This window comes from Aphelocoma coerulescens, chromosome 6 (assembly GCF_041296385.1).
Source record: "Aphelocoma coerulescens isolate FSJ_1873_10779 chromosome 6, UR_Acoe_1.0, whole genome shotgun sequence".
NCBI classification, from domain to species: Eukaryota; Metazoa; Chordata; class Aves; order Passeriformes; family Corvidae; genus Aphelocoma; species Aphelocoma coerulescens.
Window position 1 is genome coordinate 31512613 of NC_091020.1, and position 21435 is coordinate 31534047.

The following is a 21435-nucleotide window of genomic DNA, read 5'->3' on the forward strand; positions in this document are numbered from 1 at the left end:
GAAGACAGGCTTTGTAGCTAAGTAAGGGGGAAGTCTCCCCTAAAGCTGGCCATTTCCTTTGCATCAGTCCTGTGCACCCCCTTACACCTTTTCCCTGGTATCCACAAAGAATCTCCTTCCTCCAAATCAATGTCTGTGCCCACACCTTTTCCCCTCTGCCAGGTGGCCACTGCAACTGGCAAGTGCTTACTGTAGCCAGGCATTTCAGGGGGGTTTCACCCCCTCTCCACATTGTCCCTATGGCATGTTTGAAGGCTCCTCCTCTGTCTAGGGTTTAATTTATGCTTTATGCATGTGTCTGAGAAATTGGTGTGTTATTTGACCACAGAGAGCAAGGAAGATGGTACTTACCTGCTTTTATGGGGAAGAAAGATGTGTCTGGTCCTCATCCCAAACAGAAAGTGACCCAGTCTGAGATGTCGTGATGCTGTGCTTTTCTTCCTGGCTGACTCTGGAAACAAAAGGACTGAAGTGTCACAAAAGGGAAGTTCCCCTAAAACAGCTCTGGCAGTATAGCCCATACACATATACTAAGGAGGTTCCCAGCCTAATCTTCACCATTTTTAACATGTGGATTTCTGGGTTCTTGTCAGAACATCTCAAAGCTTTACCAATTCTACCAATTTGGTGGAACTAATAAGTCAGCCAGGCCTAATAAAACAGCCTGTCTCAAGCCAATAATTTTTCATGACATTTACCAAAAATCTTTTCTTTAGTCTTGTTGGTAAGTTTATTTAGGTGAGGGTAAAAAACCAGAATAGAACATAATTCTCAGAGCTTGGCTACAGACTGCTGATAGGAACACTTGAATTCTCACCTCCCCTCCAGCTGGATCTCCTCCCCACAGTTCAGAAATACTCCTTGTAAGACTCAAATGTCAGGAACACAGAGGCTAAGTTATTTTTTTTAGATACTGCAGAACTATTTGCAGGAGAAAAAGCCCACACAGCTCTTTGACAGGGACAGACAGAACCCACATCGTTTCCTGCTCAGGGCTGGGTTTTTTCATGTTCTCCCTCTGGAACTGGCATCGTATTTTTCAGGAGAGCTGAACCCCATGTAGTTGTCTGTACCAGGGCCAGGTTTCCCTGCAGTCCTTCTGCCTGTCTCGTGTTGCTAAACATCAGAACTGCACCTTATGGATCAGCAAATCAGCAGAGCTTTTTAGATTTCTAGTCATTTATCTCAGTGTCTAACTAGGACCCTGGAGTCCCTGTAAGGTATTTTGGATTTAGGGGCCAGCCCTAAGAACATTTGGGCTGTTTGAGGCACACAGCTCTATCCAGGAGCACTACACATCCTTCTGGGCAGTCTGTGTGGGCAGTACATGGTCTGTATGTGGGTGATGGGTTCATAGACTCATAGAATATCCTGAATTAGAAGGAACCCACGAAGATCATCATCCTAACCATGCACAGGACCACCCCAAGTTGCATTTGCAGGTTTGGGTTTGGAGGCATTGGTTGGTAGCTTGCATGCTTGTTGCTAAACAGGGTAATAAATATATAGAACAGGTCATAAGTTTAAAAGCCATTGCTTAAAGAGGAGTTCCTTCCTGGAAAGATGTTATCAAGCCCTATTCAAGTAGGATTTCTGGAGCAGGGATTTGCATTCTTGCTTTGGAAGAATGGGAAGCAGATCTCTTACAGTCAGTGTAACTCACAGCAGTGCAAGTTAACTCAAGGGAATTGGTAAGAAATGCGGGAATTTAGAGTCACTCAAACATCCAGCTATGGGGAGACCACGTTCCTTGTTTAATTCTTCAAAGCATGTGACAGTTAAGAACATTTCTGACAAAAGAATCTTCCTTTCGGAGAATGAAGTTTTGTCAAAAATTAAAGGGTTTGCAGGAAAGTGTCTGTTCAAAAGAAAAGATGATTTGCTTTTTCTACCTTCTTATTGACAATACAGAAACATCATTTTAATGAAGTAAAGAATGTCAATTTGCCATACCCATTTTGTTCCAGTGATATAATATCTTAGTACTCTATTTGATATGTTCTATGATAATGTTTTGACGTTAGAGAACTGAGATGACTCAAATGTTATCACAGTGAGATGGTTTAATGTCTTTAAATCAGAATTTTGTAGAACTTTGAAATACGGTCTCAGCTCCAGTTTGGAGGAAAGGTTCACTGAGAGATTTAATATTTTCAGCAGGGTGATAACCTTAAATCTCAACAACTCTTTTCAAAAGCTTGGTCTCCCATGGTAATCATTGATACTGAAGTGCTACAATTTTTTTTCTGTTATCCACACTGTTGATGGAGAAAATACCTCAAAAGCCCCCAGACAGTCCCCCAGACGTGTTGAACCACCCAGTACATGGCAGTGCATTCTAAACCCAGCAAAACTGCCTGGGTTTGTGCCAGTAGCCTTGTTTACTTTGAGGTCAAGAATAGGAAATTAAAATTTCGGGCTCTTCTTAATTTTACTGGTTTAGATTATAGCTGGCTTTATTTTTGTAAGATTTACTGTTTGTTTGTTTTTTAATAGATTGTAAATCTGCAGTAGACTTTGTATCTTTTGGATTATTTTTGTTTGTGGCATCAAAGCCAACAATCTCTTTTTGCTCATTTATCAGCTGCATATAAACACAATGCAGTTAAATACAAGGTATAAAAGAGGGAGACACCGTAATAGACAAAGTATAGGTGTTTATATAGGAGGAAATTAAACTGCATCCAGGGAAATTTGTGACCAAACAAGTCTCTGTTAGCATAGCAGTGAAATGTAAACCCAGTATATGTGAACTGACCCACATAACCCAAAGAAAACGTGTTCAAATAATCTCAAATATGCATTAAAAATATCCAGTGGAGGATGTAGGCAGAGTTGTGTGGACAATGCCAGAAATTGGGATGCCTGCTTGAGACTAACAGAGGAAATTAAAGGCCTGTTTTCTAAGTTTAGTTAAGTCCTTTCAATGTGCTCTGACAGGCATAAAGGTAGCTTGTGTAAAGACTCCTTTATATTCCTAGAGTAGTAACAAAGTGGCCTTGACATATGATAGTTAAGCCCTGAGGATCACTCTTCAAAGACGAATCCCTTAGCTTTGTCTATCCCTTCAGGGCAGTGGATGTTACTAAAGCATATTATTAACATTATTATTAACATAAAAAACGTGTTGTTAAAGTCATGTTTCACCCTCTCATCAGTATTTACAGTACTACCTGACCTCCTCTTTGAATCATAGGTTGATATTCCTGCAGTAAGTGTTTATCAACACTGACTTCTGTAAGCCACCATTAATAGGACTTCAGATGCCAGTTGCATACAAAATATTTTGCCCTCTGGTAACCAGATTGCAAAGCCAGCCTGGCTCTGCTGGGAAGAAGCTTGTGCTTGTGAAATTCCCATCAGTGTGGTTCTGGAGGCTTAAACATGAAATACATCTGCTCTTCATTTCCAAAAGGCAGCGAGGTGTTTTGCACAGTGGTTGTCAGGCTTAGGTATTTGTAGCACCATTATGAGCAAACGTGCTGTGACAGCAGGGGAGATGGGCACAAAACCCTTATCATGGTCTGTGACTCGTCGAGCCACGCTCATCAGAAAGGGCTGCAGGAGATAAAGACAGATTAGCGTCGATAAGAGGAGCTGTGTAACGTGATTCTCTTCTGAGGGCTTGCAGTGGACTTTTTATTGTATCTGATAAAAGAGAGCCTCTAGAGACCCGTCTGCAGAAGCACTGCACCCCAGTGGATGGTGGACACACACAGGCCTTTGGAAATCCAGCCCTCATGTTCCTTGCACTTTCAGTGGGCTGACAGAAGGGATTCATAGAGGTTCCCAACGGTCTTGTAAGTGCTTGTTTTAAGCACAGGTTAATCAGGAGTATCATCTAAGATCTTTAAGGAATGAAACTGGGGGTTTTTTTCTGCTTTCCCAGAGAAGAAGGGCAGGATGAAGGGTGGAGAGCCAGCAGCATCTTTCATTCTCTGAAAACAAGCCAGTTTTATTTGCTAGTGCAGCTGAGTGTAGGTGGGACTAATGTGAAAGAAGAATAGTGAACCTGGGAGAACTTCTACATGAATCAGGTCTAATAAGGGTGAAACTGTTTGCCTTAGAGGCTGGATGTATTAGACATGAAAAATCCTAGGGGAAAATGATGGGCTGGTAAGTTTTGTTCATGCTGTCTCATTAGGACGAGGCACTCTAGGAGAACAAGATTAAAATTAGTATTCTTTTCCTTCACAAATACACAGTTAATCGTTGGTATTCACACCCACATGAGACATGAGGGCATTCAACAGTTCAGGGTGTTTACCAGGATCATAAGAACAGCCTGCATCTAAGTTGCATAGATGCTAAAAAAGAAAAAGAAATTGCTTGGAAGCCATACACCTTCATGTTTTGGTAGCCATATCCAATTAACAGAATTTGGAACAAATTTAATGTTTTCCAAATACTTCAGAAACAGCTTTCCAAGATCTTCCTCTGAAGCTGTCTGCAGTCCATCCTGTACTGGCTAGACCTTACTCTAATATGGCAATTCCATATATAACACAGAGCTTAAACATTTCCGTGGGGTAGAGTAAAGAAGGGGTGGCAAGAGGAAGAGGAGAAGAAACATAAACATATTTTGAGTGGAAATAGGACACTAACCATGTTTTTTTTGACTTTTAATATTTTTGGAGTTTGTTTCACTGCTTTCACTGTGTAATCCAGGCCTTGCATTCTGAGGGTACAGAGCTCTGTGCTCTTGTTGGGAAGGCCTTGGGTGACAACCCAGGTACTGTTGTGAAATGGAAAATAGAAGCTGTAATCATCCTCCAGTGATCTGTGGATTAACCAGATTGCAGTTAATACAGCTGAATGGAATATTTGGCTGTCTTGGATTAGCCAGGCCTGGCAGCATGGGGTGTGCTGCTGGTTTATCAATTTGGGCAAGAACAGAGCAGCAGTAGGAATCCAGCTTATCCATCCTTAAAATCCACCTTGCACAGTGTCATGAGGCACAAATGGAATATGCTACAGGCATGGTGCTGGAATAAATTCATCCAGAAATATGTTTTACTCTGTGTTGTGAATAATCTTTGATCATCTGAGCAGGAGCATGGCTTGATGCTGTCATACATGAAATCCCTATTTGTGCTTGGTCTTTGCATATTAAGTGCCTTAATTAATTTGAGCTTAATATTTTTAAATTGAATGTTAAAATCAATCCATCAGTCCAGGTACACTAATCAAGTTTTTATGGTCTTCCTGTGTTTACTGTATACCTTTACAAGTGTTTTAAGATGTGTTGGATGTATTTTTTTGTTTTACTTGTATTTTGGTTTCAAGGCAGATTTTAAAAACCCCAGTTGCAACAAACAGCCCAGCCGCCATAAGCACATGACCCTTATCTCAACTAATATCATCCCTCTGACCAGGAAGAGCCATTGGTGGACAGAGATGGTCTGTCAAGGGAAAAACACCAATCGCCTTAAACCAGGGGGGTGGGCTGTGGGCGGACTGTGGGCGGACTGTGGGCGGAGCAAAAGCTATAAAAGGAAGAAAAAGACACGCCCACTCTCATTCTCCCTTCCTCTCCAGCTTGCTGAGGCAGTGCTGGAGAAGCCTACCCCTTTCTAGGGGCTTTTAGAAATAGATTTCTTTTTGACCAGCCTAAACTACAAGTTTATTTTTTTCTCTACCTGAGGTTCAGAGCTGTCTTAAGCCTAAAGTTCCTGAATCCCTGCGCTCCTGGGGCATACCTTTTGAGCCACCTGGATCCCAAATTTTTATATTTTGTTAGTTTTTGCAATTTTTCAATCTTTTTCTGTTTTAATAAATTGTTTTAATTTCTACAAAGAGTTGTCTCATTCCTCACAATGCTGTCTTTAGCAGAATTAACAGGCTCAAAGCCTTGGCTTCTTCAGCTTCATCTTCAGCTCTGTCCTCTGATTTCTCATGTAATTTTGGACAAGCCACTTAATATCTCACTGGCTTAATAATATTTTCCTGTCTCTTCTTGATGTTAGGAGAGTAACTATATGCTGAATAATGGAAGGAAAAAAAAGGTGGGCACTTTAGGCTAAGGGTAGCTCCTGCTGGCAGATGTTTTACACGTGTGCCTCTGGTTATGTCTCTCTCCTTGCAGGCAGAGATCAGAGCTAGATTTGCCATGTGGCATCACAAGATGATGTGATAAATGCCATGTATTTTTCAGTAGGTAAGATGTACAGCAAATGCCTTTTGTTTCCTGCAGGACTGGTTGACGTGTTAGAGAATTAGCTCCAACCCTCAGTTTGCAAATGCTGAGTTGCTGAGTGCACGCAAGGAAGCGGGGCTGAGCTTCGTGCTGTTCTGGCAGCTCACCTTTTGTCGTCAGCAGCAAAGCAAAATTTTAAAGCAGTCAGACCCTCCGACTCCACATGATGGAATTTACATTTAAAACATGGCACACCTGTCAAGTCCTGCCCTGAGAAGCTGCCTTGAAGAACGCAAATCCTCCTGCACGGAGTAGACGGTGCAAAGGCAGCAATCACAGCAACGTGTGAAAAGCTTCTCTCTGCAACCTGCACCATGACCTATTCAGAGAAACCTCCCCTTTTAGCTTTTAGCTCTGCTAGACAATTTACTCTGCCTCAGCTGTCTCACTGCATTATGTCCTTCAAACCCCCCCAGAATTAACGTTTGGAGCCAGCAAACACTGCTGGCTCCACAAGAAAAGCTGAGAGTGGAAAGGTCAGGTCGATTAAAGCACTTGATCAGAATCTTTAACATAAAGACGTCACAAGCAAAGCAGTAACGCTACTTCACGCTCAGCTAAGAGCAAATGATTCATCAGACAAGGCTGCTTATTTTTGGAGGATAGCCACAAAAGAGGAGAGAATATGCTGGCTGTATTGATCACGGCTTTAACGGGGGGCTGCAGAGCCCTTCCCCAGTTTTGATGGAAATTTAATGTCAGAAATACATCATCCCATGTAAATACATCAATATATATTTTACACTGAATGGATTTTAAAAATGTTCTGGCCTAGCTTAGCAGAATCATATCACCTCTGCACAAATCTCAGAGCTGTCACTTACCACAAAGGGCTATTTTGCAACATTCTGCACTGCTTGACGCTGCTAAAGATGCAGCCTTTTTGGGAGGACTTCTGTAAAGATGGCTGGAGAAGCATGTGTGCTCTGGAATCACTAGTGCTTGTGCCTAGAGGGTAGACCTTCAGTGGGTGAAGATGTACCAGTGTTGAGAAGATGCAGCCTAAAGGATGGTTTCATCTGGCTTACCCCTGCTGCATCCTCTGTCCAGAAGTGTTTGGAAATACTGTTGGAGCAGGCACTGCTGCCCAGGCAGCTGCACACCCCTTGAACAGAGAGCTCCTGCCTGCCCCAAGCAGTACCTCTGTCTGACCCTTGGTAAGCACAGAGTGGGTCTCTGCAGTGGCAGCAGCCAGAAATGAGGGGCACATGGAGGTTTATGTTGGGTATCAGGAAAAGGTTTTTCACCCAGAGGGTGGCTGAGCACTGGAACAGCCTCCCAAGGGAAGGGGTCACAGCACCAAATGTGTCTTGAGTTCAAAAAGCATTTGGACAGCACTCTCCAGCACGGGTATGTTTCTTGGGGTGTCCTGTGCAGGGCCAGGAGTTGGACTCCTGGATGATCTTGATGGGTCCTTTCCAGCTCAGCATATTGTAGGATTCTGTGATTCTAAGATAAATGAGTGTGAGGGAAAACATACAGAGAAGAAAAGTTCAGGGAAGAAATGGTTCAGAGAAGAAAATGCAGCTGTAGAGGATGATTGGAAGAGAGAAGGAAGCAGGAATTCCTGGTGGAAGGATCATTTTCCCAGAGGAGTATGCGAAGGGAGGGTGCAGGGAGAGAAGTGTAGTACAGTGTGATGAGGCATAAGGGCAGGAGCATGAAGGAAAATGCCCCTGGAAGAGAAGGAAAAGAGAAGCAAGTGGAAGTGGCAGCCTGGCATGCAGGAGCCACTGTGCAGGATTGCAGGACTGGGCTTTTGGGGACATAAAAGCCAGTGAAGACCCTTAGGGCTGCTGAACCCAACTTCTGTGGCCACTGGCAGCCAGAGCAGAGCCATCTGTGAACAGATGTGCTCCAGGAGTTGGTGAACAGATGATCACAGTGCTCTCACCAGCCCACAAAATGCTTCCCAGCACTTTGCAGCCTACTTATGGCCCTCAGCATGCAAGACCAAGAGAGCAAGACAGGCTCTCTGATGCTATGGGCAGAGGGATGGGAAAGGAAATGACTTCAGCAGCAGTGGTTGGGATGCACTGAAGACAAGAGGTTGAAGCAGAACTCATTACAGACCCAAGGGGTATGTCTGTGTTGCATAATACTGTGTGATGGGGAGGCAGTCACAGCTCTCCATGCTTTCCTGCAGTCTAATTCCTGGAAAGGATAGCAGGGCTGTACTCCTGATAGTCCAAACAAGGTAGTTCCTGTATGGCCAGTGCAGATATCTCTGCTCTACATTGCATACTGTAGAAATACAATCAGTTCCTGTCAGTAAGAAGTTTAAAATAATTCAAGACTCTGTGATGGCAAAACCATTGGCCACCAAAAGCAAAGGAATAAAAGATGAGATGCTAAAGAAGCACTCCTGTGCCAAAGGTGACACTGTGTGATCAGAAATGCCCCACAGAGAGCAATACTTGTAATTTTTTTCCAAGGCTCCTGTTTTCTCTCTGGTGGTCTGCTACCTTTTGAGTCAGTGCTCTCCTAATTTAGCCTGCACTGTCATGAAGGACCCAACACACTCTCAGTCTGCAACTGTGACTCTACCAACCTCTCTACAGAATTAATTCAGCTCTGAATTAGTCACTCAGTGTGCCAGTGCATGTAAAATAGACTCAAGTGAATCAGATTTTGTGTGCAGAGACTGAATTGCAATAAATACAGCAACTCGGAGAATCCCAGTCTGCATCTGGGCTGTCATGTCCAGAGGGATACTCCTCCTCCGCTGACTGCACAGCCTCTCCAAGCAGAACAGAAGAAAGAACCAATAAGAGATTTTTTCCTCATGAAGCTGTTCTTTTTCTCCCACAGTTCTCCTGTGGAAGCAGCAGTGACCAGAGTGTGTAACAGCAGCAGTAGCGCCGCGTCGGCAGGATCCCTAATGCAAGGGGTGGGAGGGGATGGCAGGAACTGGATTTTGATCTTTAGTTTTCAGCACTTCTTTTGGGATAGAATCAGGGCTTGTCCCAAAACCAGAATGGGGGTGGATATCTGTGTTGAAAAGGTGTGAGCTGTAATTTTACAAGATTATTTGATTTGTGTGAAATGACTCTTGGTTGGGGCAGAGGCGATGCTGTCACCTAAACTGGACCTGGTGGGCCACAAGCCTGGACTCCCAACTTTTAGTGAGCTGATCTTCTGCCAGATGCCACCTCCTTGGTCTGTTCTAAGCCCAAACAAGCTCAGATTTGATCGGTATCATATAGTCATAAAATGGTTTGGCTTAGAAGGGACCTTAAAGGTCATCTAGTTGCAACCCCCCTGCCATGGGCAGGGATATCTTTTGCTAGACCAGGTTGCTCAGGGCCCCATCCAGGCTTTCCTTGAGCACTTCCAGGGATCTGCCTGTGCATCAACCCACAACATATCAGCTTTAATTATTAATGGTATCCATAAGAACTGTGACTGGGCAGGTAAACTCTAGATGGAACTGTGGTACTATGCCCCCAAAGCAATCTAATCCTGGTATTTCTCTCTCTGCAGGGGGTGGAGGGAAACGCAAAGGCAAAAGCAAAAAGTGGAAGGAAATCCTGAAATTCCCTCACATTAGCCAGTGTGAAGATCTCCGAAGAACAATAGGTAAGAGCTTTTCCCTTCTTTGGAAGTACTGCACAAATAAAACATTCCATCAGAACTGGCTCATTAGAACAGCCTTAAAGGCACTCATCATTACAGGGAATCAGTTTACAGGTGGGCATGCAATGCACATTCCTCCCATGGTGCTGCCAGGCAAACTCAGCGTTTTCTGTTCCTAAAAGGGGCTGTGGACCAGGAAGGAGAGACTGGAATGATGCACTTGCAAGGCAGGGCTTGGGGCTGGCAGCATCCAGGCCCTTTGTTTTCCATACACAGGCTTCAGGACCCAAAGGGGTTTCACATCTGGGCAATACCTGGCATGTAGGACAGGGGCTTTCACTCAGTCTCACCAGCCACACTGGTCCTGGCTGTAAAAACATGTTCAGAAATGAATCCCCTCATCACATCCTGTATTCCCTTCTAATAAGTATCACCTTATCTGGGAGGAAATGAGACTTGCTGACTGTAGTTGAAGGTTAGTATTAATTATAGTCTGGATATGATGTTTGAAGCAGCAGCCACTGCTTCTGCCAGGCAGGTTTGCTCAGCAGCAACATCCTCTTTTCACAGCCACAACACTGCTTTATGGAGGTTTTTTACAGGACATGTAAAAAAAAAATCTTAACTTAGTTTGTTTTGTTCATGTGGGCCAAATGCTGCAGATTTGGAAGGGAGCTTGCAATGTCCATTTCCGTAGCACTGCATTTCTCCTGCTCATATGTGCCAAATTTCAGCATTCTTTTGACTGCTGCCTTGGCAGACAGGGCTAGCAGCTATCTCCTTCTGCATTCTTCACTGGAAAGCCCAGGATTACTGGTCTCACCGCAAGAGGTTAACTTCAGCATTTGAGGCTCCTTTTCTCTTCTACACATAAAATCCAGCCACTGGCAAGGAATGAATGAAAGGCAAGAATCTGTAACAACTGAGATAACAGGCAGCATAATTTGTCTAACTGGGGTGAACTCCTGAGGTCTGAGTGACAGTGCCCTGGAACTATTTACATTAGAAATCCACAGCATGTTTATGCAGAGAAAATATGTGGAATGTTTTGTAACTTTTTTCATGGTCTCCTTCAGTAAAATTTTCTTCTCTCACCTTCTGTTGTAGAGCTAAAAGGTGGTAAAGAAAAGAGGGAAGGCAGGAGAACAGAGCATAGGTTTTCCCCAGTTGACAAACATACAAAGCCTGACCAATTTCTGAAGGTACAGAACCTGCTGGAAGCAAATCTGACTTAATATATTGTAATTTGTGAAGGGAATTCTCCCCATTGTTCTGTCAGCCTTGGTAGTGGAAAATGGCTCCAGATTAAATGCTCTCTCTTTACAAAGGTGTGCTGTCCTAAAATGAGTAGTCTTAAAATATTTTCTGCCAATTATTTCTGCTTCTGAAATGCTATTTCTGGCTTTTTGTGTGTGCGTGTGTGTCAGCTTCATCCTAATGTAATTTGTTTCTCTTTTTTTTTGGTGAATGATTTGGTGATGTAACCAGGCAAGGGCCATTGTGGGATCTCTGGGTGGATTTGGTTTCAGTCAGTACAGTGATTACCTGTTAACTGGGAATTTTAGCAACTGCCTTTTCCACAGTGGGAAATAAGGTCCAAATTCTGGTTCTGTGACTCTGATTTTTGTCACTTTCCCACTGAGCTGGATGTGATTACACAAGGAATGAGGCACTGCTCAGCCCGAGTAAGGTCTCCTGTCCTTGCTGGCTCTACCATTTTCAGTAAATACCTGAAGCTGAAACATCCCAGACAAACAGTTGTCCAAATGTCTCCTTGCTCATACAGGGTGTCTGACACATCTTGGATGGGTGGGTCTGTACCATTAAATCATTTTCATGTGTATGGTTGATCCAAGGTGCTCAGGACAGATCCACTGCAGATCCCTTGCACTGGGCTCTGTGCTCCATGGACACCCAGGAACAAGTACTGATCACTGCAGTCTGGCCTTAAATTGCTTCTTTTACTGCCTCTGCTGAGGCACAACAACTTCCCTGGCTTTAACCCTTCTTCATTTGTTATTTTCTGCAAGTCCTTTAAAAGGATCTCAGGATTTCAGAGAACAAATGTCTCCACAGGTACAGGGATTGTACTGAAACATCTTTCTTGGCCCTTCAGCTGCTCTGGGACTTGCAGGTGATTCAACGTCTTGCAGTGTCTGCACATCAATCCCTCCCCTAACAATTTCTTAACCTTCTAGTCAGTGCTAGTAATGAATTAGAGAGCCCAGGAAGGCTTTTTCCTCCAAGGCCAGGTTGGATGGGGCTTTTAGTGGAAGGTCCCTGCCCATGGCAGGGGGATTGGAACTGGATGGCCTTTCCAACCTTCCAACCCAAACCATGGTTCTAAACTTTATACAAGGAAAAGGCTACAGCATAATTCAATTTGTTTAGAGAGCAAGACAACTACAGGCAGGTTCTGCTCATCACAGACCTCTCTGCTGCCTGTCCTCCTCCCAGCATTTTCCATCAGACAGAGTCTTGCCACTTGGGTTAAAAAAAAATCGCCGTGAGTCTTAGAGGGTTGGATGAACTGGAGCACTCGGCTGTTGAGGTTTTGTTGTATTCCTCTTTTCTGGATGCTTCTCAAGAGCCTCTGGGGAAAGGCTGGAGGCAGGAATGGGATGGACTTTTTGATTTAGAGCAGTCCTGGACTGCACAGCTTGGTTTAATGCAGCCATAAGCTATGGATGGAAAATGCTGCTGTTGTAATTGTGGCAGCACAGCCTACATGTGTGTATAGATGCCCACATTTTGGTGTAAAAACGTGTGTGCTTTTGCACCCCGCTAAGATGTACTGAAAAGAGTCTGTGTCTTAAAAAAAATAGTGTAGTGTGAAAAGAAATCTGTGAAAAACAGGAAGGCTGAAATAAACCAAGGGGCTGCGACCTGTGTTGACACAATTATGAGTCAGTTCATACCTTTTGGTTACCTCTGTGTTTACAGGAGACTCTGTGTTTGACTATCCATCATCTGGTGTCTCACTGAAAGACTTGCTTAGTAAAGCCCTTTTTTCCCCTCCTTCTTGTGCACAGAAATAAAAATCAAAACACCTGAGAGAAACACTGCTTTTTGATAAATAAACAAACACTGGAAACATCTTTATTAAAAGTGCCATTTAGCCAAGGAGCTATTTTGTTGGACTGGACTTAAAAGCAACTTCTTTTCTCCTTTCTTTTTTGTCCAAAGTACGCAACACCTTTTGCAGGGAAATTCAGTGGCCTTCATTGTGTGCTAATTAAATAAGCAAGGGAAGCAGGGATGCTGCACTTTACTGGGCTCTGAGAGAGGCTTGTATGCTATGAATGGCTAATGCATGTTTCCATTTGCAGCCCTCTTCCTGGCTGTATTTAATCGTATTAAAACAGCCGGCCCTTTCCAGGTTGGAAGATTTCCATATTGGCACCAGAGGCCCAGTCAATCGATAAAAACTGGTGTTTGAGGCATACTTACCATGACTCATGTGATGGATGCTGCTGTAGATGGGGTTCTGCTATCTTTAAAACTCACAGATGACAGCTTAGCAAAAGAGAGATGTTTCAAGGGAAGAGAAAAAAATAGCAAGGAGCAGCTTTGAAAGTTCCTGCATTTGACTCAACATGAAGAGATGCCACAAGTTAGAGATATCCACCAGTTTAAAGGCCATCAGTAAACAAAAATCAGTAAAGAAAAGGTTGTAATTTTAAAGGCCAGAGTGTCTTTGATGATAAAAGATTCTGGATGTCTGCAAATATTTCTGAATGACGCAAAAGGTTCCATTTGGTTAAAAGTGTGGAATTTTTATTTATTTTGCTCAGACCCATTCTGTGCTTTTTTCTTGCATGAAAAAACTGCCTGGGTGAAAGAGTTGATTATTCTGATCTTTGGCAAATTTTCATTTGCAACTGTCAAAATGCTATATAATAAATCAAGATTCCCCCCCCCCCCCCCCATAGATTGAACCTTGTGGGGAAGCTGCCACAGAATATGTCTGTGTTTGTTGCATAGAGTGATTTGTTGCATTATTGCAGAAAACTTTTAACTCCTGTGGTAAAGCAGTTTCTGGTTGTGCATGATGCTCAGGTAGAAGAGAACTCTGAAGATTTCTCTTCTTAATATTTTTGTTCTGTGACATTTCACAGTCAGAAAGATCAACGCTGTTAGCACCAATTTGGCCATTCTTGGTTTAGAAATAAAAATAATCCTTCCTATGCCATTTAACCTCTTACATGGCATTTGCATCCCATTTACCCAGGGTAAAAGCAGCTTGAGCTTCCAATCCTGGCACATTCTTTTCAGTATTGTTAAAATTACGCTTCTGTGTGAGAAACACTTTGTAGAGCTGGTGAACGGAGTAAGTGGGACAAAATTGAAGCCACAGAGTTCACATGCTCACTTTTTACAAAAGCTGGCTCTTTTCTCCCCCACTCAGTCTCTTGGGTATTGCACTTTCTCAGACATGATCAAGGCCTTCACCTACATGATTTTTTTTCAGTCACTTTGCAGTTTATCTGCCTGGAGGCACAATTGGTGGTGCAGGCTGTGCAATGGGATTCAGACACTTGAATATTTGTGGATCTTCCTAGAAATGCTTTGCAGCCTGCACTGAGCTCCATCCTGTGGCAGAAAGCCTCCTGCTGTACCCTTGCTATCTCATTCAGAGGTAGCTTGGACATCCCTGCTCTGCTGCACAGTGCTGGCACATCTTTCATGACTTCCCACCGGCGATTGTTTCTCGGGTTTCTTGACTCCAGAGGTTTTCCAGCACTGCAGAGAGAAACTCATGGGTGAGGGGTCTTGCAAAAGCAAAGTGTGAGTTTCCAGGCTTGCTCAGGAGGGATGCTGTCCCTGAGAGACTGACAACGTGGCCTGTCAGTGTCCATTGTGGGATAACTGTGTGGCACCGTGCCCCTCTTCACTGAGAATGGCATCACCCCTGGGGCTGTATCCCCTCAGGGGATGGAGATGGAGGCAAGGAAATACACTCCCTGTGCAGATCCCAGAGCCTGAGACCACGTGGTGGTGTCGTATGTGAAGCTCAGGCACTGGAACTGGGAAAGAGAAGGCATCAAAGCCTGGCCTGATCAAAAACACAAAGAAGCAGCCAATTTTCTCTCCACCAAATTCTTCACCTCTGATGTTTACAGTGATTAAAAAGCATGGTTGGGAAATGTAATCCTGAAGCCAACAAATAGATCAAAGGAAGGAATTGCAGCTTGCCTTCCACTGTAAATAACCAAGCTCAGCTGGTTATAACTTCTGTGATTGTCTTGTAGTATTGGTCTGAATCCTACACCTAAGGCTGGTCTCATGTTTTTGGCTAAAACCAGAGCTTAAGTTTTTAAGAAATTTTTTTTTGGTAGAAAGCATTCGCTTTCCTTGGAAAAAGCCCTTAAATTTTCAATGGAAGTAGTTTTTCAACAAGCAGTCAGGATTCCATGGCATGAAACAACCACAAGGGGAACTGACTCCTCTTTTCCTTCCAGATGTGTAGGGATCAGGGTAGCTGTGTTGGGAAGATGCTTGTGGGGGGTGTGTATGTACAGCCAGAGCTGAGTACCCAGCACAGAGCTCTACACCACTTCTGGGAGGAGCTGGGTTTTCTGGAAACCTGGGGAACTGGAATTGGTAGAGTAGAAAATGCTGTCTAGTAAAAATATTTAAATAAATAAATATGACAACATACTGTATCGTTGTTATACTGTTAATTGGAATATATTTCTAGAGAAATTCGTATCATTTAAGGCCCAAGCTGGTAAACATGTAGGTTCCAAAATGATTTTTTAACCACACAGGGCGTCCCTTTAAAATCGATTGATGCCAGGTTAGGGAGTTTTTTAGCAGTCAGAATCATGGCCTGTGTGAAAAGCAGTTACCCCACATTGGTGCCCTTAGATACCTGCAACATAAGACACATTTCAGTCACTATCAGCAGCAGAGAAGGGATGTCTTGCTGTTGTCTCCCATCACCCAAGTGCCAGCCCCTCACCTGGGTGTTTGTTTGCAGCCCAGGTGCTCAGGGCAGGGAGTGGGGCTGCTGCAGGGCTTTTGCATCACCCCCAGGGTCACCGGGACCTGAGGGCTTGTTGTAAGTGATCCCATGGAGGCTGGAGTGGTACCCAACAGAAAATCTCCTGGGATGAATTATCTTCTGTGGTGGTTGTCTGCAAGGCCAGTACAGAAAGAACAGAGAGAGGAACCCAAGAAGAACTGAAAACAAAGTTGGAAGGACTGCTGAAAGCTGTGGATAGGATTTATTACTCTGGAAAAAGTTATGCAGATTTTTTTGGATTGCATTAATGCAGAAAAATACCTTGAACTGATTCATTTCTAAAGGAGAAAGAAAGTCCTTCCCCTTGACAGTGCCCACGCCATACACTTCACTTCCCCTCACTTTCTTTTTTCCTTCTTCTGCAGTGGACACAACTTTCCCCTCTCTTCCTCGAGCCAAATGGTCTCTGTTGCTCCTTCGAAGTACAGCTTATGCAATCTTTCCAGCACAGACCTTCCTGCAGAGTTACCCTGTAGTTTCTTGGACTTGACGTCCTGTCCTGTATCGTGAATACATCTAAATTAAATTAGAAACTCTTCAGGGGCAGGAACTGGCCACATGATAGAAACAGTTCCAGCACATGAAATGATATGGCTGACGTCAAAACCATATTGTTTGTTTACAAACCCGCAGTTGGTTCAGTTCCTTTCTTTAAAATCCTTCAGATTCAACTGTAATTCCATCATAAACATAGGTTTCTAGTGCTCAAATGTGGACAAACAGAGCAATGTTTGGTGCCCTTGCAAGATTAGCTGTATCCAGTTTATAGCTATGGGTGGAATTGAGAAGGGTTGGGTTTTTTTTTTTCTTTTCCTTGCAATTTTCTTTTAATGCCATCACAGAAAGTATGTGAAAAACAAGCTGTTTTATGCATCTACTGAGACTCAAGACTAACACTGGGAGAACAGGCTGCTTCCAGGCTGCTTGTGCTTGACAGCTTCCAGGACGGGAAGGGGACGCAGGGGAAATGAGTTGAAATGATCTCAGTCCACGTTCTATTTACAGAATTTATTTCACAAGACTTAATCCATTAAGTATTACCTTGGCAGGGGCAACCCAGAAAGAAGGCAAGAAAGACGTTGCTATTCTCCATAAAGATCGGACAGCAAATCCACGTTTCCTTAACAAAAAGTGAGCCCACACCAGTCATCCTTCAATAGAAAGCCTCCTAAGGAACAAATATTATCACTACATGTCTGTATTTGTGTTTTGTGGCAAAGACTGCATTAGCCTTTGCAAATTGAGAAGGAAAAAATTGCCACGACTTGCACACTTTGAATTACTTTCCAACGTTTTTACAGGGATATGCAGGAAGGGAATTAGAAGAGAATATATCCTTTTACAAGATCCATTTCATCTTTTGCTGAAAATAGAAGTAGGTATTGTGAGCTGCAGGGTTTTTCATTATCTCATTAGGTAATATGAGTCATTAAGGCTAATTAATACTTACGCAGTGATTTGTAAGATGCTACAGAAGTGCTCACGGGTCCTGTTAAATAGTAGTACTTGCTTGTTAAGGAAATTTATTTTAAAACCAATTCAGTATTTGCTGGGTATGGGGAATGAGAGGTAGGGCTACATTTATGGTAAAACCTTGCTCTTCTCCCTGCCAGACTCACTTGTAGCTTTGCTCCTGGTAGTGATGGGAAGGTGGTGGCAGGACAAAGCTTGGTTGGCTCTGCTCTGCTCTGCTGGAGTCAGTGAGAAAGTTTCCCTTAAATTAAACTGTACAGGAGCCCTGTTAAAGTGGAAGGGGGGAACTGCAGGGGGGAGAAGGGGGAAGAAAAGATCTACCAGACCTACTTTATAGGGATGCTGTGAAGTGAACAGCCTGAAATCCTCACCTTTGGGGACACACTCAGACTTTTAGGGAGGGATGGGATTACACAAAGTTAATGCTTCTTGAGGAAAGGAACTCACTTGGAGTAGCTGGTAGAGGAGGTGTTATTTTGACTTGGCTTCTGCTGGTTGCTCCAGAGGCCTCTGGGATTGTGGCTGGGCTTTGTTTTAGGTTTTCCTGGGAACAGTCATGCACCAGGGAAAGTGCCCTAGTGGAAATATGGCCCGTTGTTGTCCTTGTGCTCATGGTTTCTGGCTTTCCAGGAAAAGAGAGATTGAGTGTTTTTAAGATAATCCCACACCTATCTTTTAATTCTGATTTCAAGACAGCATGAGGGAATTCACATGTGGAATGTTACAAGCCTCATTTTTCAGTGGTTTGGCTAAATCCCTGAAGTTGCTGAGAGATTCCATTTATTTTTCAGGTGATCACTCTGTGCTGCTTTGAAAACACTTGGAGGTGATAATTTGAAATATTTCTCTGTACTCTGTAGGTCAGAAATCAGGACATGGCCATGAATTCTGCTAAATATTGCTATTAAAATAGAAGCCACACTCGGCAGGATCAAAGCAGGAGCTCTGAGGCCATTTGTGAACAGAGCCCCTGGTTGTGCCAGCGGTGTTATTTACTTCTTAATCACATTTTTACCATGCTAAACTAATGCCAGGGAATTCTAAGACAAGTAAAATAAAATATTCTCTGCCCTACTACTGTCTTGTAGCTGGACTAATGGAAAGGATGAGCGAAAGTCCAATGCAGGGAAGGGAAACAAAATTATAGAGCAGGATAGTATAATGCAAACTATGAAAATATCTCCCAAGTTTGGGCAGGATGGTAGACTGATACTTGATTTTGTTTAAGAACTCCCTGTTGTCCTGGCATTGGTAAAGCCAGTGCCAGTTCAACAAATAGTCTGAACTCTTATAATCCTTAAAAAATATGTTATGGACCAAGACATTTAATTTACAATTCAATACAGTATATTAAGAAAAGTGTGAAGGGTTTTACCTTTCCAGAAGAATTACTGATTAATTTCAAAAGATGGGAAGTCTCTGTGGTATTAAATGACACACAAAAATGTAATCTTTGCAGATGGTTGTAAACTTCTTTGTACCTGCCAGATTTCACCATCCTCCAGCCCTGCACCAGCTTTCTGTTTGTACAGTGGCGCTTTGAAGGTCTCTCCACGTCACACTGATTTTCTGAGCTCTCTCTTGGACAAGTTAGGTCAGTGTTGACAGATTGGTGAAGGCTGTTCTCATGAGCAACAGGACCTGGCTCCACTACATACAAGTATTTGCAATGTTGAAACAGCTCTCTATAAGTAAGTGCTTTCAGGCTTTCATAACTCCTGGTTCAAAATATTTTTGGCATTTGTAAACATGGCTTATGGAGAAACATGAAGCACAGGAAGAATTTGGTGTAAGTCACTTCAGAACTATTCTGATCAGTCCAAACAAACAACGTTCAGCACTTGAGCACCACCAGGTTCGTCACATTTGACCATTTGTTGTGGGTATCGTTTGTTTCATGAGCAGTGACTTCAGCACACTGAGCTTCAAGAGAGGTCCAAAAGGGAAGTAGGGACACCCTCAAAGGTCCAATACTGACTCTATAATGCAAAAGAGAGAAAAGTGTGGTGGGGAGCTTACTGAATACCATGGAATATTTGATTTAATGTAGCAAAGTATGACATGTTTATGCTGATCAGCTCTCCAGCAGCCAAAGCCAACTGGCAGCCCTGCCTCTTCAAGCAAGATCCTTTTCAGATTTCCTTTTCAGATCTCTTCAGCTGAACCTGCTAAGCCTGACCATGAGTAACTAGGTGGGAAGTCTTTGGGAAGACCTCTGTGCTGGTGACAGGCTGGGCCCCTCATGGGAGGGAACAAACCTGTCCTTGGAGTGGGAACAACAGCACTGTTGGCTCCTGGAGGCCTCTGTGTGCCCAAGTCTGTGCCTGAGGAGGACGGGGAATGGAGGACAGGCGAGTGGGTGAGCTGGGGGGAAAAGCTGTAGGTAAATAAAGATACATCCCCTTTGTATCGTCAGTGGGAGTATTCCCAAGGCTTGTTCTGCTTGTGGGAGGAGAAGAGCCAGCATGAAAAGAGCAGCTGTTAAGCAGCCTCAGTGCTGGGAGTGGACCTCATGATTGTCCTTAGCTCCATGGAGACTTTCTTCCTCCAAGGTAGAAACTCTTTCCTTCTAAGATGGCTTTCATCCCTGCCCAGGAGACTGTGGGTGTCCATGGGGCGCCATAACCTCATTATCTTTTGTGGAAAAAGAAGCTCAACCAACTTCTAAAAATACTGTCTGTGTCAGTATTGTCTATGCCAGTGTGACTATGAATCAGTGGTCAGAGCTGCGAGGGAGAATTACAGCCTTTTCTCCCTGTTCTTTGCCATGGACAGCCCCAAGTCCTATGACTGGGACTCATGTCTTTTTTAGAATCTACTTCAAAGTCTCCTCATGGGCCAGGGGCCTTTCTTACGAGTTAAAAATCAGCTTGTTTAGGTGAGATCTTAAGGAGTGAAAGGAGGCAATGCAAAGTTTCAAACTCAGCAGAGGAGCTGCCAACGCAAAGGTCACACAAGGTTGTGGTTACTCCCACTGTGCTCTGCAAAGGGCTCTGTGCACTAGCACAGACTGGGATTACAACAGGGCCAGCACAGAGACAGGGAAGACATGGATCCACCCTGTAGCCATGTGGTTTTCGCAAGTTTTCTGGCACTCACTGGCCTCTGTTCCAAATCCTGAAGGAGCTCTGATGGAGACCTGCCATCCCTGTTCAAAAAGAGGGGTAGGATTTTCTCTCAATAGCACCCTTGAAGTACGTGGAAAGTAACCATCACCCACAACCAGTTCCTGGTAAAGCACCTATAGACTCTGAAATCTATGGAGTGCTCTATTAGTGCTCACTGTGACTCATAGCATAGGTAGGATATTCCTTTATTTTCTCTTTGTTCATATCCTGTGAGAAAACTTGTCCTTCTCCATCCCCAAGGACAGATTATAGTTTTTTCCTAAACCCCAGTGTTCACTGCAGGGGGTTGGACTAGATGACCTTTAAAGATCCCTTCCAACCCAAACTATTCTATGATTCTGTGATTTTAGCCTTCTGTCTCACTCGTTGCTGGAGGCTGATGATGCTAAATGACATCTCCCCAAAAGCCTTTATGCTTCGTGTAAATTAGCTGATAGCTTCCTTCTACTGAGGCAAGTCAAAACAATGCTTTAGCTGGCAGAATTATGTGGAATTCTGCCTCATCTGTTTTTTGCCTCCCATCAACAAACTCGTATTTCCCTAACAAGTCCTCAGATCTGGCAGTTTTCCAGGGTTTCCCTTTTTGGTAGGCAGCAATAAGGAAGGGAATCTCATCTTGCTGCCAACTCACCCACTTACAGCATGCATTGGGAAAGGATCAGAAAGCCTTTCCTTTGACTGCCTCAGAGAGAGAAGGCACTGGAAGTTCAGCTGGAGGCTCTGCCTGTGAGATGTGGGTCATCAAGACAAATTAGAGAGCAAACACACCCTTTTGCTTTTCTTCCTGCCTTTTTTACCCTTCATTTAAGCAAATTTAAGTCCTGGTGACAGGTAATGCATAGATAGCCCTTGAAAGGGAGATGTCGTGTGTACCTCCCAGGCAGGTGCAGTCTGACTCCCCTCTCTGTGCTCTGGTGCAGGGTGGAGGTACAATGGCAAGAGAGGGAATATTCCAGTGACCGTGATTGCTCGCCCTTGGCCAGCTCTGCCAGCCTGGGTGCCAGTTGTGGTGGTGGGTTCTGCATAGCTGTGGG

General features: G+C 43.8%; 1 protein-coding gene across 2 annotated transcripts in view; it reads left to right on the forward strand.

The window, feature by feature from the left end:
• GRK5 (G protein-coupled receptor kinase 5) overlaps window positions 1–21435 on the forward strand; it is a 150555-nt gene that overhangs the window by 53783 nt on the left and 75337 nt on the right. For both annotated transcript variants that reach the window (XR_011151801.1, XM_069020139.1), the window contains exon 2: window positions 9680–9775. Coding sequence is in view for 1 of the 2 variants with exons in the window: in XM_069020139.1 (XP_068876240.1) it covers window positions 9680–9775 (96 nt within the window). In the remaining variant the exon portion in view is untranslated. The remainder of the gene's footprint in view (window positions 1–9679; window positions 9776–21435) is intronic.